The sequence below is a fragment of the Onychomys torridus genome, chromosome 3 (genome assembly GCF_903995425.1).
Source record: "Onychomys torridus chromosome 3, mOncTor1.1, whole genome shotgun sequence".
NCBI classification, from domain to species: domain Eukaryota; kingdom Metazoa; phylum Chordata; class Mammalia; order Rodentia; family Cricetidae; genus Onychomys; species Onychomys torridus.
In genome coordinates, this window is record NC_050445.1 from 10,525,000 (window position 1) to 10,538,652 (window position 13,653).

The 13,653-nt window shown below is 45.9% G+C and overlaps 1 protein-coding gene across 1 annotated transcript in view; it reads right to left on the reverse strand.

Annotated features, from left to right (window-relative positions):
* Positions 1 to 13,653, reverse strand: part of Jazf1 (JAZF zinc finger 1) — a 306,088-nt gene that overhangs the window by 5,342 nt on the left and 287,093 nt on the right. The window contains exon 4 of the mRNA XM_036181528.1: positions 4,313 to 4,482. Coding sequence (XP_036037421.1) covers positions 4,313 to 4,482 — 170 coding nt within the window. The remainder of the gene's footprint in view (positions 1 to 4,312; positions 4,483 to 13,653) is intronic.

The window sequence follows — 13,653 nt, forward strand, 5'->3', positions numbered from 1 at the left end:
CTAGGTAAAGGGAGTGGGGAGGGTTCTCCGGGAATTCGGTGAGGAGGAAAGAGAACACAGCAGCTGAGAACAGTGTTGGCTGAAGGGGACCAGCTTGGGCAGCGGAGGGGATTCTCGACAGCCCCAAGGCCGCTCCAGAGAGGCACACGGCTTGTCTCCACAGCACTCGGGGTGTGTGGCCACACTGAGGCTAGTCAGGCAAAAGCATGCCATTCCCACCATGGTTCATGTGCTCAGTGCACATGTCCATATGCAGACGGCACCAAGGACTGTGGTGCGCCCTGCTCGCATCAAAGACGGCTCAGTATTTAGTGTATGTGTGTCAGACAAGTCACCTCTTCATATACAATGTTACCTGAGGAGATTTCTTCATTGTTCAATACTTCTGCAGAATACAATTCTGTGGGCAGAATTTAATTCTGTTCCCTTACTGTTAGAAGTTTACTATTTCCTACATTAGTGCCTACATTTTAAGAGATGTTAGAGATTTCTTGTGGAGCTGTGGGTGGAACCCAGAGCAAATGTACCACTGAACCACAGTCTCAGTCTAGGATACATTTCTAAAAGGAAAATTAGGGACTTAATGGAGCACAGTGAAGGCTCTGGTTATTTACTGCCAAGCTCCAGTCCCTTCTGGATCCAAAGGGGACCGGGTCCATTTGAGCCCCCTTATGGGAATACCCCAATCACCAGAACAGACCCATTGTTTCTGTCCATCTGTCTGCTGCATTCTCAATCCAGGGACACCTATAAGGGACTTGTTTTGCATTTCTCCTCCTCCTTTTTAAAAATTTTTCTTCACAGGGTTTTTCTCTGTAGCTTTGGCACCTTTCCTGGAACTCACTCTGTAGACCAGGATGGCCTCGAACTCACAGAGCTCTGCCTGGCTCTGCCTCCCGAGTGCTGGGATTAAAGGCGTGCACTGCCGCCGCCGCCACCCCTCCTTCTTTCGAATTTCTTAAGTCACATTTTACCCTCACCACCAGTGTCCAACTCAAGGGGAGAAACGGCGCATCTGGACTTGTTTTTACACTTTCCAAGGGTGAGGTCAGGGTGAGGTAGGGTGTGGGTCCCTGCTCTTTGGCTCCAAAGCAGAAGAGTAGAAGCTGCACAGAGGTGGGGGAGGGGTCAGTGCCCTTGGCAGGAAGCACTTAGGGATTTGGAAAAAAACCAAACCAACCAACCATGCTGCCATTCGTGCCAGCGCAGAGGTGTGGAGAGCTGCACGCCCCTCTTCTCCGGGTGTGATGCTTTACTTGGTTCTGAGGTGATTTACCACATTAGGGGCCTGTGCTGGGTGCCTAGGAGGGCTGTAACAGTGGCTGGCACCTTCAGAGAGACCAGTCTAGAGTGGGCACTCGGAGCCTGACAGAGGCAGGAGAATCACAGTAAGAGGTAGAGAGACAGGAAGTATGGGGCCCAGAAAATTCCACCCAGAGCATGTCTGCCAAGACTGCTGGGCTGAAAGAGGCTGAATGGCAGACAGGCTCTCTGCTCTGCCTCTGCATCCTGCCTTCTCAGGGGAGCCAGGTTAGCCCCTGAAGTCAGCTCGACACCTAGCGGCCTGGAGATGGTACCAGAGAACCTGTAGGCAACACTTTTCCTCATTTCCCTGTGCACTGTGCATGTGTGGCCTCTGCCTTCTCTCTGGAAATCATTGTTCTTTGTTGGAAGGTGACACAAGCTGAGACTCAGCCAGCTCTGAAAACGGCTCTAGTAGTCTCCTTGTCTGACTTCCTCCTGGGGACCGCCAGCTCCCAAATAACGACACGGGGACTTACTATTAGTCATGAAAGTTTGGTCTTAGCTTAAGGCTTTCTCCCAACTAGCTCTTACAACTTCAATTAGCCTGTGTCTATTAATCTACGTTTTGCCACGTGGGTTTTTACCTCCCTGCTGTACTTGATGTCTGGTTCCCTCTGTGTCTCACTGGCATCCCTTGCATGCCTAGATTCATTCTGAGTTCCTCTCTCTGCCCAGAATCCTGCCTATTCTCTCCTGCCAAGGTATTGGCCATTCAGATCTTTATTGAACCAATCACAGTGATATATCTTCACACAATGTAAATAATTATTCTGCAACAACTGCTCACTCATTCCTTGTTTCCTATGCTCACATATATGAAACACACATGTTAATAAACTTACGTTTGTGTTTCACCTTTATCTTACAGTTATTGGGGTGGGAGGCATTTTTCTTCCTCTACAAAGTTCTGGGGGAGCATCCTAAGGGGAAGGAAGATGCAGGCACCAGGCCCTCCTGTTAGGTCCCTTTTCCAAGTCCTACTCTTTATGTGAAGTCTAGGAGCTTGGAGTGAGGAGAGCTACATCGAGTCAGTGTCCAGCAGGAGAACACGTGTCAGAAACTCCCTGCTGAATGTGGTGTAAAATTAAAGTCAATAAACAATATGGCTGCCCTATGGATTCTGCCTGGTTCCAGAGCACACAGGCAGGTTACTACCCTCGTGGCAGTACCAGTGCCACTAAACACACCGTGAAGATGAGCTAATTCTGTCACAACAGCTCTGCACTACAGCCATAAGGGAAGTTCAGCGTCTCGTTGGGAGGAGAAGCTGCGTATATTCTCTGGTGTATCATCACTGGGCATTCTGGCACAGAAAAGGAGACACTTCTCTTATAGACATTAGGACCACTAATTCCACCCCAGTCAGCTGTCAGTGGTGGCCAAAGCCTTCATCCTCTGAAGCAGAGGTTCACTGAGTTTGCTCTTGACCTTAAAAGGAGAGAACATTTATGGCTGCCTGTCAACTCAGACATAGATAATTGAAGGAAGAAACTTCTGGAAACTTAAAAGAGAATAAGAAGACAGAAATGCATGGGGGTACAGAACAGGAACAAGAAAAAAATGTAGCCAGAGGGAAAGAGGGGAAGAATGCCCTCCCTCTGGAGCTGCATGAAGGTGGCGCTTGTATCTCCTCCTTGTCTGCGGTCCCTCAATGCAAGTTACTCTTTGGACTTCTCAATGTGGCTGACGTGCAAGGCTCTGCTCACGGGGTTCAGACACTGGAGAGGAGGCAGAGAGAAGAGGAACAGCTGATCGGAGAGAGAGGGTCAGCACAGGTAGGACAGCCAGGCCATTCCCTGCCTGCCTCTTCCTAGAAATTCAGACAGGAGGAAGAAGCTTTCTGCAGGGAACGCTGCCCTCTGGGGCTCCCCATCTCCCTCTGCCCTTTGAGGTGTTGTACTGTGACTGTTAGAGGCCCCCTTTTTTCTGTGCTTTGATAGAGAAGCTGCACCCACATGTGTGGTCTTGACCTGGCCTGAGCAGCCCTTATGTCGGCTAGGACTCACATCTGTCCTAGGGTTTGACTTCTTGGGTAACGAAGTTCCCAGAGAAAGTGAGTGGGTCACTTACCTTTGTGAAGCCCTCCTGGTTTCTGCTTTTCCATAGCAGAGGTTAAAGTACTGAAAATGAATTGTCCAACAAGTTCAGGGACACAATTTAAGGGGCGGTGTGAGAAGAGCGCATGCCACTCATGTTCAAGCCTTTAAAAACAGCCAGTGTGTGCAGACGGGCGAGTTAGTGTGCTGTTGTGTGTGTCTACCAGGCATGTTTGGGACTTCTCCATTTCTACCACAGTTGAATTGTAAAGAGCTGCTAACACCTGTGGGAACTTCCTGCAGGTATCTCTCCTTGTTGGTCTGTTTTACTCTTTTGTCCTTAGTTTTCTCAGTAGAAAAGTCAGTGCCACCGGCTACCCAGTTAGGACTGTTAGGGACACAGCAGGTCCACAGAGCAGAAGCTGAAGTGAGGGGAAATCAAAGCATTTTCTTCTCCTTATCTTTTATGGGGAAAGGGGAGGGGCGTGAGAACTGCCCAGCTGGAAGGCAAACACCCTGCCCTGTTCTCCAGAAGTCTCTGTAAACCGGCTGAAACCGGCTGGAGCTTTTACAGCTTTGGCCACCTGGAAATCTGTCCACTGAAGGAAGTGTTTGGCAAGTCAGTGGCTGCCACAGTCCTGGCTCTGTTTCTGTGGTGCTGAATGGAAGAAGTTCCTCCTGCATGCTAAGGCCCCCGATCTCTCCCACGGACACTCCAGCTCCTGCACTGGACATCTGACAGGCCCTTACTGAGAGGATCCAAGCCCGGAGCCTCCCACACAAGTCAGAGAGGGAGAGAACCGAAGCCAATGTTCAGGAGAGGGCACTGGGCACGTGTGCACCCATGAACAAAGGACAGGAGGTGTCTGTGCCTGGCCCACAAGCAGGCTCTCTAGAACAGTGAAGGGTCAACTCCCTCACAAGTGTTCCTCTGCCAGGCACTTACACCAAGTGAGGAGGTCTTTCCTTACCTTGTATCGCTTTTTACATCCAGGAACTGGACAGGCAAAAGGCTTTTCTTCCCCTCCATTCATGCACATGGAGCTGAGGATTGCTTCAGAGCTGATGGCACTCTCCGTGGTCCAGGACTCGTCACTATCAGACTCTTCATAGTCCACTTCCTCCTCATCATACTCGCTGCCTGTGGAGCAGGAGGAGAGCACAGGACTGTCAGAAACTGTCACCTCCCACAGATCTGCCCCACGACAGGAGGGCCAGCTCACAAATAATGAAACAGAGACCTATTACTAGTTAGAAAGCTCAGTCTTAGCTTAGGCTTATACCTAACTAGTTCTTATAACTTAACCCATATTATTTAATCTACCTTCTTCCATGTGGTTTGTTACCTCATCCCTATAACTGCTCATCCTGTTTCCTATCATGTGTCTTGCTGGAGATTCTGCCTTTCTTCTTCCCAGAGTCCTCTCTCTGCCTGGAAGTCCTGCCTATACCTCCTGCCTAGCTATTGGCCGTTCAAATTTTTATTGAACTGATTGGTATACATCTATACTTGTGTTAAATATGTTACCTTTAAAAGTTTGTATGTTTTCAGAACAAAAAGACACTAATGAAGGCAAGTAGCCCAGGTGATCCAGCCTCTCAGAATGCCTCTGTTGCAGTTTCCTCAAAATCTCGCATCCAGGGGCTGGAGAGATAGCTCAGAGGTTAGAGAACATTGGCTGTTCTTCCAGAGGTCCTGAGTTCAATTCCCAGCAACCCACATGGTGGCTCACAACCATCTGTAATAAGATCTGGCTCCCTCTTCTGGCTTACAGGGATACATGCAAACAGAACACTGTATACATGATAAATAAAAACATCTTTAAAAAAAAATTTTGCATCCAGAACATCTTCAAAGCTGCTAGCTGAGATGGTCCAGCCTCACAGACTACTCCAGCCAAGACTTCAGATAAGCCCTATATTTTCCCACCACACAGAGACTAAACAAAAAATAATTCAGCTAGCTCTCCTAGGACTTGACCATTATCTCAATTTTCTTAGGGACCTAAAGATGCTGTCACCCCAAGACAACAGGAAGCAGTCTAGAGAACACAAAGCCCACTTCTCAAGAAGTGGGATAGGTGGTTTTTAGTGGGTTGTGTATGTTTGTCATGTTTAGGGGGTTATGGTCAGGAAAAAAAAAAACTAAACAAAAGAGGTTGGATTCAAGGATCTTTTTTCTGAAAAGAAAAGGGGGCTATGGAAATGATAGAATAAAAGGGCAGATTATTGAAACTACTTTTAAACTAAAAAAAAAAACAACTACTAGTCTTAAATATTTTACATTGGTATTGATTTTTACATATTGATACAAATTTAAGGTTAATTTTATTATACTGTATATATGTTTCTATTCTTGTTTAAGGTATTGTGTATATGCAGCTCATTTAACAATGCAATGTAAATTTCTAACCCTTGAAAATTATTCTTATGAACTATTTAGGGTAATTAAGAAATACAGGCTGGTGGTGCACTTGGGAGGCAGAGGCAGGTGGATCTGTGTGAGTTCTAGACTAGCCTAGGCTACAGAGTGAGTTCCAGGACAGGCTCCAAAGCTACAAAGAGAGATCCTGTCTTGAAAAACCAAAAAGAAAGAAAAAGAAAAAAAGAAATACAGGTTAGAAATACAGGTTAATAGTTAGTCATCTAACAATCAAATTTGTGGCCATGTTAAGATGTGTTTTTAAAGTCAAACAGATGTATTTAAGATAGACAGATGGTCTTCAAACACTTCAGAGATCTACAGAATATGGCATTTAAGATGCTTTAATAGCATAGTGCTTTTCATGACAATGAGACACATCTGCTCCTGGTAGCACCAATCTACTTCAAAAAAGATGGGCATCTAAGAACCTCCATGTGGAGTTTGCTTTCACTGTGGCAAAGTTAGCCACTGGGCAAGAAACTGCTTTTACCTCAACTGCTGACAGCATGTTGTCCAAATTGGACAAGCAGGACACAAAATAAGGAGACTTGCCAAACTTTGCCAAGACAAGACAGAACAGCCCTTCAAAAATTCCTGCTTCACAGAAAAGTCTGTCAGATATTCTAGGCCTGTAGGCTGAAGATGAATGCCCCAGTGTTGCAGAGGAACTTTGGGTGACTGTCCAGACGTCTCTATCATTTCTATAGTTTTGGAAGTTGCTTGCTCTGCACTTACTGTTTACTCAGGTACTATTTTATCCTTCTTGGGTCTCTGATGGGGTTGAAGAACAGATAATTATAGTTTTACAGTTTCCTTGTTTACCAAATTCATAAAAGAAACTCACAAAAGAGGTATAAAAAGTATAAGGTTGAGAGACATAAAAGCACAAATTGTTTAAGAAAATGTTTTGAGGTCTAAAAAGATAGTTTTGGGTTGATAATGTAAGTTAGGATAGAAAGTGAATTAGGAACAAAACTCTGGATATCAAGAAGGATAGATAATGGAGTATTTTCTCTGAATTTGCAAATGCAAATAGACTGGACATTGTGAATGTAATTCTTACCTGATAATTTTTCTTACTGTATATAGTTTTACTATGTTAGAGTTAAAAACCTTCCTTTTTTATTTAGAGAATAACAGAGAAATGTTGTAGGATATTTTGATTCCACTCTGATACTCCCAAGACTGCTAATCAAGTTTACCTTGAATCAGAGGGCAGAGCTAGCTACTAGCTAACCAAAATTAGCCATAGAGGTTTTGGAGGACCCAGGACATACAGAGAGACACAGGAAATAGTAGGGAAGAGCTTGGAAAGGTCCTCGGCCCTTTTGGAAGGAAGAGGAAGGAGACAGAGGAGGTCACTGGTTACTTCAAGGGTCCAAGCACAAATAATCAACAACGACAAACCCTTTTAATACACATGTGAGCTAGATCCCGACATCCTGATGGGCAGAACTCTGTCCCTCGGTTTTCTGCTTTCCTAGTCTAGAATGACAAACAGTTCTGGAGGGAACTGAGCTTCATACATTTTAGGTATCTGTCCTTAATAGGGGATACATGTTGGATCTTTAGCCTATGGAGGCCATTGTGGAACTGAAGTGGGGTTACCCCAAGCCAGGAAGCAAGGAGGGCAGAAATGCCAAGAGCTACAAGGTGCAGGTCTGGCTTCTGGTAGAGAGAACATTCCTTTCCCACCAATCTCATCTGCCTTCTGGCTACACATTTCCCAGCAGACCTGATTGGTGAATCGCCACTCAGAATGGAAGATGGGCCCTTTTATATTTGTAAAGATGAAAGGGATTTTGCCTGGAATTGAATTAAGACTTGGTTTCTCCGGCTTCAGGACAACTGGGATGGAGGCCACTTCAACAGTGGTCCCATTTTACTCTTTTTAATGAGGGAGGCCCAAAGCCATTCACTTTGCACTTTTGCACAACACAACCCTGCAGGACATAATTCTACAGATCATAAACAGTGTAAAATAATACGTTGACAAGTCCTAATGCATTTACAAGCCCCGTGGAATAAATAGGAATTATAGCACAACATTAATAAGAATTATATGGTAGCAATTACAGTTGTGAAATTCATCCCCCAGGTGTGAGGCTAAATTGCACCAGGGGCTTGCCTAGGTGCTTCATAGGCTCATTCTGCAACATCAATTATTTCAACACCAAATATTGGCACTTTTATTGGGTTTCATTTTAATAGGCATTAATAAGACTGTTAGAAGAGCAGTTGAGCCAGCAGCCAGCCGAGGACGCCATCATCTGAGACTGAAGGTTGAAAGAGTCCAGGAAGGAGGGAATGTCTCATTTATTGAGTGCCTCCTATGTTTCAAGTGAGCTCCAGCTTTATCTCAGTTAATCCTGTGGTAACTATGAGGTGGAGAGGAATCCGAGCCCTGTGGGGATTAAGATGTGTCATGTTCTCTGTGAGCTAGGAAGGGATGCCGCTTTCCCCTGGGAAAAAGCTAACCTTTTCCCCTGACCTAAGGCACAGCTTCCCAGCTCCCCCACAGGGTCCATCTGAACTTCCTCCACGTTTGCTGGCTCCTCCCCGCTTACTCAGGTAGAATCCAGGCTTTTCTGTTTGGATACCTGCTAACAGCTCTTGCAGAGAGTATGGGGTGGTAGAGGGAAGGGTACAGAGAAAGTGGTTGGGTTTTGTTGTTGTTGTTGTTTTGTTTTTTGGTTTTTGTTTGGTTTTGTTTTGTTTTTTACTAAAATGAGGCTTGGGAATTAGAAGTGGGTTTTAGTCAACCCCACTATACTTGATTATGACACTCACCCATCACCACCTAAAATAAAAGAGAGCAAGCTTGGAAATGCTCACACCAGACGACTGGGGTATCACTTGGCCACTTTCCCAGTCTGTCCTGAGCAAAGCTCTAAGGCTATTTCTAAGTAGGGCATTGCATAAGACATTTTACTCCTAAACAAAGGCCACATGCTGGTGCCCTTTAAATTGCTGGTTAGAAAGTTGTAAATGTGATTTGGAAAGGCAGGACTCCAGAAAATAAAAATGACTAATTTACCCATCTAATTGGGCTAATCTGTTCACCTGAACAACAAGAACCACTCAGCATTTATAACCTGGGGGAGGAGGTGGGGAAGCCCCTTAATGAAGCCCAGTAGAAGATAAAACCTTCAAACTAAACTGGATCAAAAGGGACCAGACCCTGAGGGGGGCTGGGACAGGGGTGCTGGAAACCACATGGGCCACAGCCAAAGCAGACAGACAGGGATGTCATAATGTAGGCTACTTTCAGAGTCAAAGGTAGTGTGAGAGCATGAATAAAGCAGCACTGTGGGCCCCAAGCTGGGCATGTGTATATAACCCTAGTCACTGCTGCACCACAGCGCCCCAGGGGACCTCATGAAACTCATCACTTCCCTTGCCTTGAGTGATGTACAAGATGGACCTGTTTGTATTTAGTTCTCTCCTAGAACCGAGTGCTGTCAGAGCTGGCTTCACATGGTGGCTTTTGCTAGCTGATTTTCCACGAAAGTGGTACAGATCTCTTCTTTGCAACTTAAAGATTAGAACTAATGTCAACAGCACACCCAGCCCAGGAGGGCTGACATGTAGTAAGTACTCAAAAATATGGACGACAATGTAAGAAAACTACTCATAATATATAACATATAATACTTTGAGAAAAGCCAGTTCAGAAGCCAGGCATGGTGGCTCATGCCTTTGATCTCAGCACTCTGGAGGCAGAGGCAGGAGAATCTCTCTGAGTTTGAGGCCAGACTCATCTACATAGTGAGTTCCAAGACAGCCAGGGCTACATAGTGAGACCTTATCTCAAAAAACAAGGCAAAACAAGTTAGTTTATGAACTGGGAAAAGGGGGAGAGGAGAGAGGTATGGGGTAATGTGCTCAAATATGTTATGTACTTGCATTAACATGGCCTCCCATCATCCTCTCCGATCATCATAAACAAAGAAAAGGCAGGAAGGGAGTCCACAGGATGCCAGGCCCTGTATGCCTTGGCTCAGCAGTACCGATGGACAGTGTCTCCCTCTCCTTTCTCTAGTGAAGCCAGGGTCCAGGCTGGGAGTCCAGGCTGCACCCAGGTGCTGCCCTTGACAAGCTGTGTGAGCCCAGGCAAGTGACACCTCTTTGAGCTTCAGGGTCTTAGACAAGGATTCAGCAGTGTGACCATGATGGTCATTAATGCTTACACATGTAGCACAAATCTTAAAAGATCTTATTAATAAAAACAAACCCAGAGCCAGGTATTGGGGTGAACGCTGAAAGATCAGAGAAACAGAACAAGCCACAGCTACCTCACCTCACCAACTCCTCAGCTGATCTTGTTTTCTCAAACTGGAAGTCTCTGTGTCCTCATATGAATGGATCTCCGCTAAACAGTTTATAGAGGCTTTAGTTCCTGGTCTTCATGCCTTATATATCTTTCTGCTTTCTGCCATCACTTCCTGGGATTTAAGGCTCACTTCCTGGGATTAAAGATGTGTATCACAGTGCCTGGCTGTTTCCAGTGTGGCCTTGAACTCACAGAGATCCAGACAGATCTCTGCTTCTGGAATGCTAGGATTAAAGGTGTATATGGCACCATTTTCTGGCCTTTATGTCTATCTAGTGGCTGTTCTGTTCTCTGACTCCAGATAAGTTTATTAGGGTGCACAATATATTGGGGGACACAATGTCACCACATACACAAGAAACATAATTTAAGCTGCTATGTTGTACAGAAAATATGGCAGCTCTGATCTGCTTGGGTTGAATTTTCTACCTTTTGATCTTACAGTTTCACAATTGGCACCACAGGGGTGCAGGGCGGGCAGGACTTGAGCAGGAGGGAGGGCTTTTGTGCTTTGGTTGTTCAAGGCAGCATTTCCAGTTAGGAAAATAAGGAGAGCCTAGAAACTCCCACAGGTTGTCGGCAAAGGTTTTAAAAGAAATGGGTTTTGTGAATCACATGAAAAATATCCACCCCACACATCTGTTCACAGCTGCCATCTGGACCGACCCCATGTCACTGTGCACAAGCCCTACTGTTTATACCATTTGTTCTCATGGGCCAACAAGGGCCATTTCTAATCTTGTCCTCTCTCCTCCACTCTCTGCTCTCACTTCCCTTTGCGGAGCCTTTATTACTAGAGAAAGCTCCACTCACCCTCTGTAGTGATCTCGATAAAATAAGCCAGTCTCCCCAGAAACCCGCCACGCCGCTTTTTTTTTACAGTGCACATCGTGAATATACAAGCAGCAGTGTAAGTGCAGTAGCAGCAAATTCAGACCCTGCTGGGTGTCAGGTTCCAGCAAACAGATCAGCAGGGCACCCCTCTGCCCACCATGGGTCTACCATTCATCAGCAACACTAAGCCAAAATCTAATTTCTAAAATAAAATGCTCCAAAATTATAACAATGTTCCTGTTTTAGTAGTGAAGCTTTAAAATATTATAAAGGGATTGGGGAGATGGCTCAGTGGTTAAGAGGACCAATGCTCTTCCTGAGAATCAAAGTTCAGTTCCCAGCATCCACATGGCAAGTTCCAGGGGTTCTAGTGCCCCCTTCTGGCCTCTGCAGGCATTGCATGCAAGAGGTGCACAAACATGCAGGCAAAATACCCATTTGTGGAAAATAAAAATTTTAAAAAAGCTTTTATTTAAAAACAATAAAATGTTTTTAAAACAGGCAAGTCAAACAAATGATCACAATGCCTATAAAACCTGCATGTAATAAGCCAGGTTCCCATATCTTGACTTGTATTTTTATCTTTTCTATGCTTAGCTGTGGCCGTCCTGGGTTTGTAAGAACCTGTGAGACTCAAGAGGAAGGAGCCTGGCGATGGCGACTCCTGAATTCATCCTGGTATAGGAGGCTGAGGAAGGATGCTGAGTTCAAGGGTCAATCTAAAATAAGCTATGTAAAAAGTCTTTAGAGGTGGCGGGAGGCAGGCAGGGGAGAGCAGGGGAGGGGTACTGATCTCGGGCCAGCAGAACATGGAGGCTCAGTTGGTTGGGACAGTTGTTTACTCCCTGGTTTGAACCCTTGAGAGTATGTCTGTAAGGCCTGTTTGCTTCATAAACAGTCATTTTTATTTAATTTATTTTTGAGACAGGTTTTTACTATGTAGCTCAGCTTTGCCTTGAACATGTGATCCTCCTGCCTCAGCCTCCTGAGCGACGAGATCACAGGTATGTGCAGCCATATCTGGTTAAACTCTCTTCACATTACTTCAGACAGGCTCAGAGAAGCGGAATGACTCACTGAAGTCATAGTGCTCTTCTGTGGCAGAACAAGGCAGAGCCTGTGTGCCAACCAGTACCCCATACTGCTTCCCAGAATTCAATGCAAACTCTCCAGCAGAACCAGAAACTTCCTGTGCTTAAACTCATCACCAGGCACCCACCCTACCTCCCCTCTCCTTGCTTTTTTATTCTCCATGATTCTCCGAGCATGCTCACTCTCGTGCTGACCCTGACCCAACTGTCCCCCACAGGCCAGGCTTTGGTGGCTTCTGTCCTGGGGTTTGGGCTTCACCCTCACCTGGACATCTCTTCATGTCCCCCAGGTGTGCTGACCCCTTTCTCAAGGTTCTCTGTCTTCTATCTTTCTGGAAACTCTCTTTATTCAAATGTTATACCTCAAAGACTACCTCCAATTGTGTGTGCAGTACATGTGCCCATGTGTGGACGTGGAGGCTGAGTGCATCTCTCTATTGCTGTTTGCCATATTCTTTTGAGTTGGGGTTTCTCACTGAACCTGAAACATGCTGCTTTCACTAGGCTGGCTGGCCATCGAGCTACCAGGATCTACCCATCTCTGTTCCCAGTGCTGAGGTTGCAGGCATGAATAGCTATGCTCCTCTTTTTACTTGAGGGCTGGGAACTCAAACTATAGTCTGCATGCTCTTCTCACTGGCCCAGCTTCCCCAGACCCTAGTCTCCAATATATATATATATATATATCCTGACATTTTACAAAAGGAGATGTGTCATTGGGAGTGGGCTTTGAGGTTTAAAAAGCCCACAACAAACCCAGTCTCTCTCTCCTTCTCTCTTTCTACCTGCTGCCTGCAGATCAGGATGTAAAGCTCTCAGCTACTGCTCCAGCACCATGCCTATCTGCTTCCCGCTAAAGATCATGGACTAACACTCTGAAACTGTGAGCAAGCCCCCAGTCAAATGCATTCTTTTAGAAGTTGTGTTGGTCATGGTGTCTCTTCATAGCATTAGAACAGTGACTAGACAAACTCCTGCTGGCATCTGATAGCTGTCACTGCTGTACTGCAGCCCCCATGTGTGTTCACACACGAGGGTGAAGTATTAGTGCCGCTGCCCAGGGTGACTGTCCTGACTCCATGTGGCACCTGTAGGCCTTTTGTCTCAGGTCTGCTTATCCCAGTGACACAGGCCACCTGCCAGCACTACTATTGGGTGAGGTGCTGGACTTGTAACACTTGGGATGGCTCTTCACTTAGTATCTAAACATCCTGAGAACCACACACAGGCCTTGGGCCCCGGCTGGTGCTGGGGCTCAGCACCCCCAGAGACCTCACCTCCAATATCTGTTAAGGGCTGTGAGAAGCTGCTGCCTGTTATCCCAGAGTCATGTTTACACTCAGAGATATCACTTGCTCCAGGTTCTTTTGGCAGACATCTAAGCTTTACTGAGATACAATTCACACATGGAACACCCTGCCCATGTCCAGCCACACATATGCCAATGGGTTCAGTGTATCTGCAGTACTGTGTGGCTGTCACCACAGTCCCTGCCAGAAATCCATAGCTCTAAGATATTGTAGACATGGCTCATGTTGCTTCAGCTCTTTAGCTTCCTGGATCACTATTCCAGCCTGTAAAGAAGGACCCCATCACCTCAAGAGCACAGATATGTGCAAACTGCTGTGC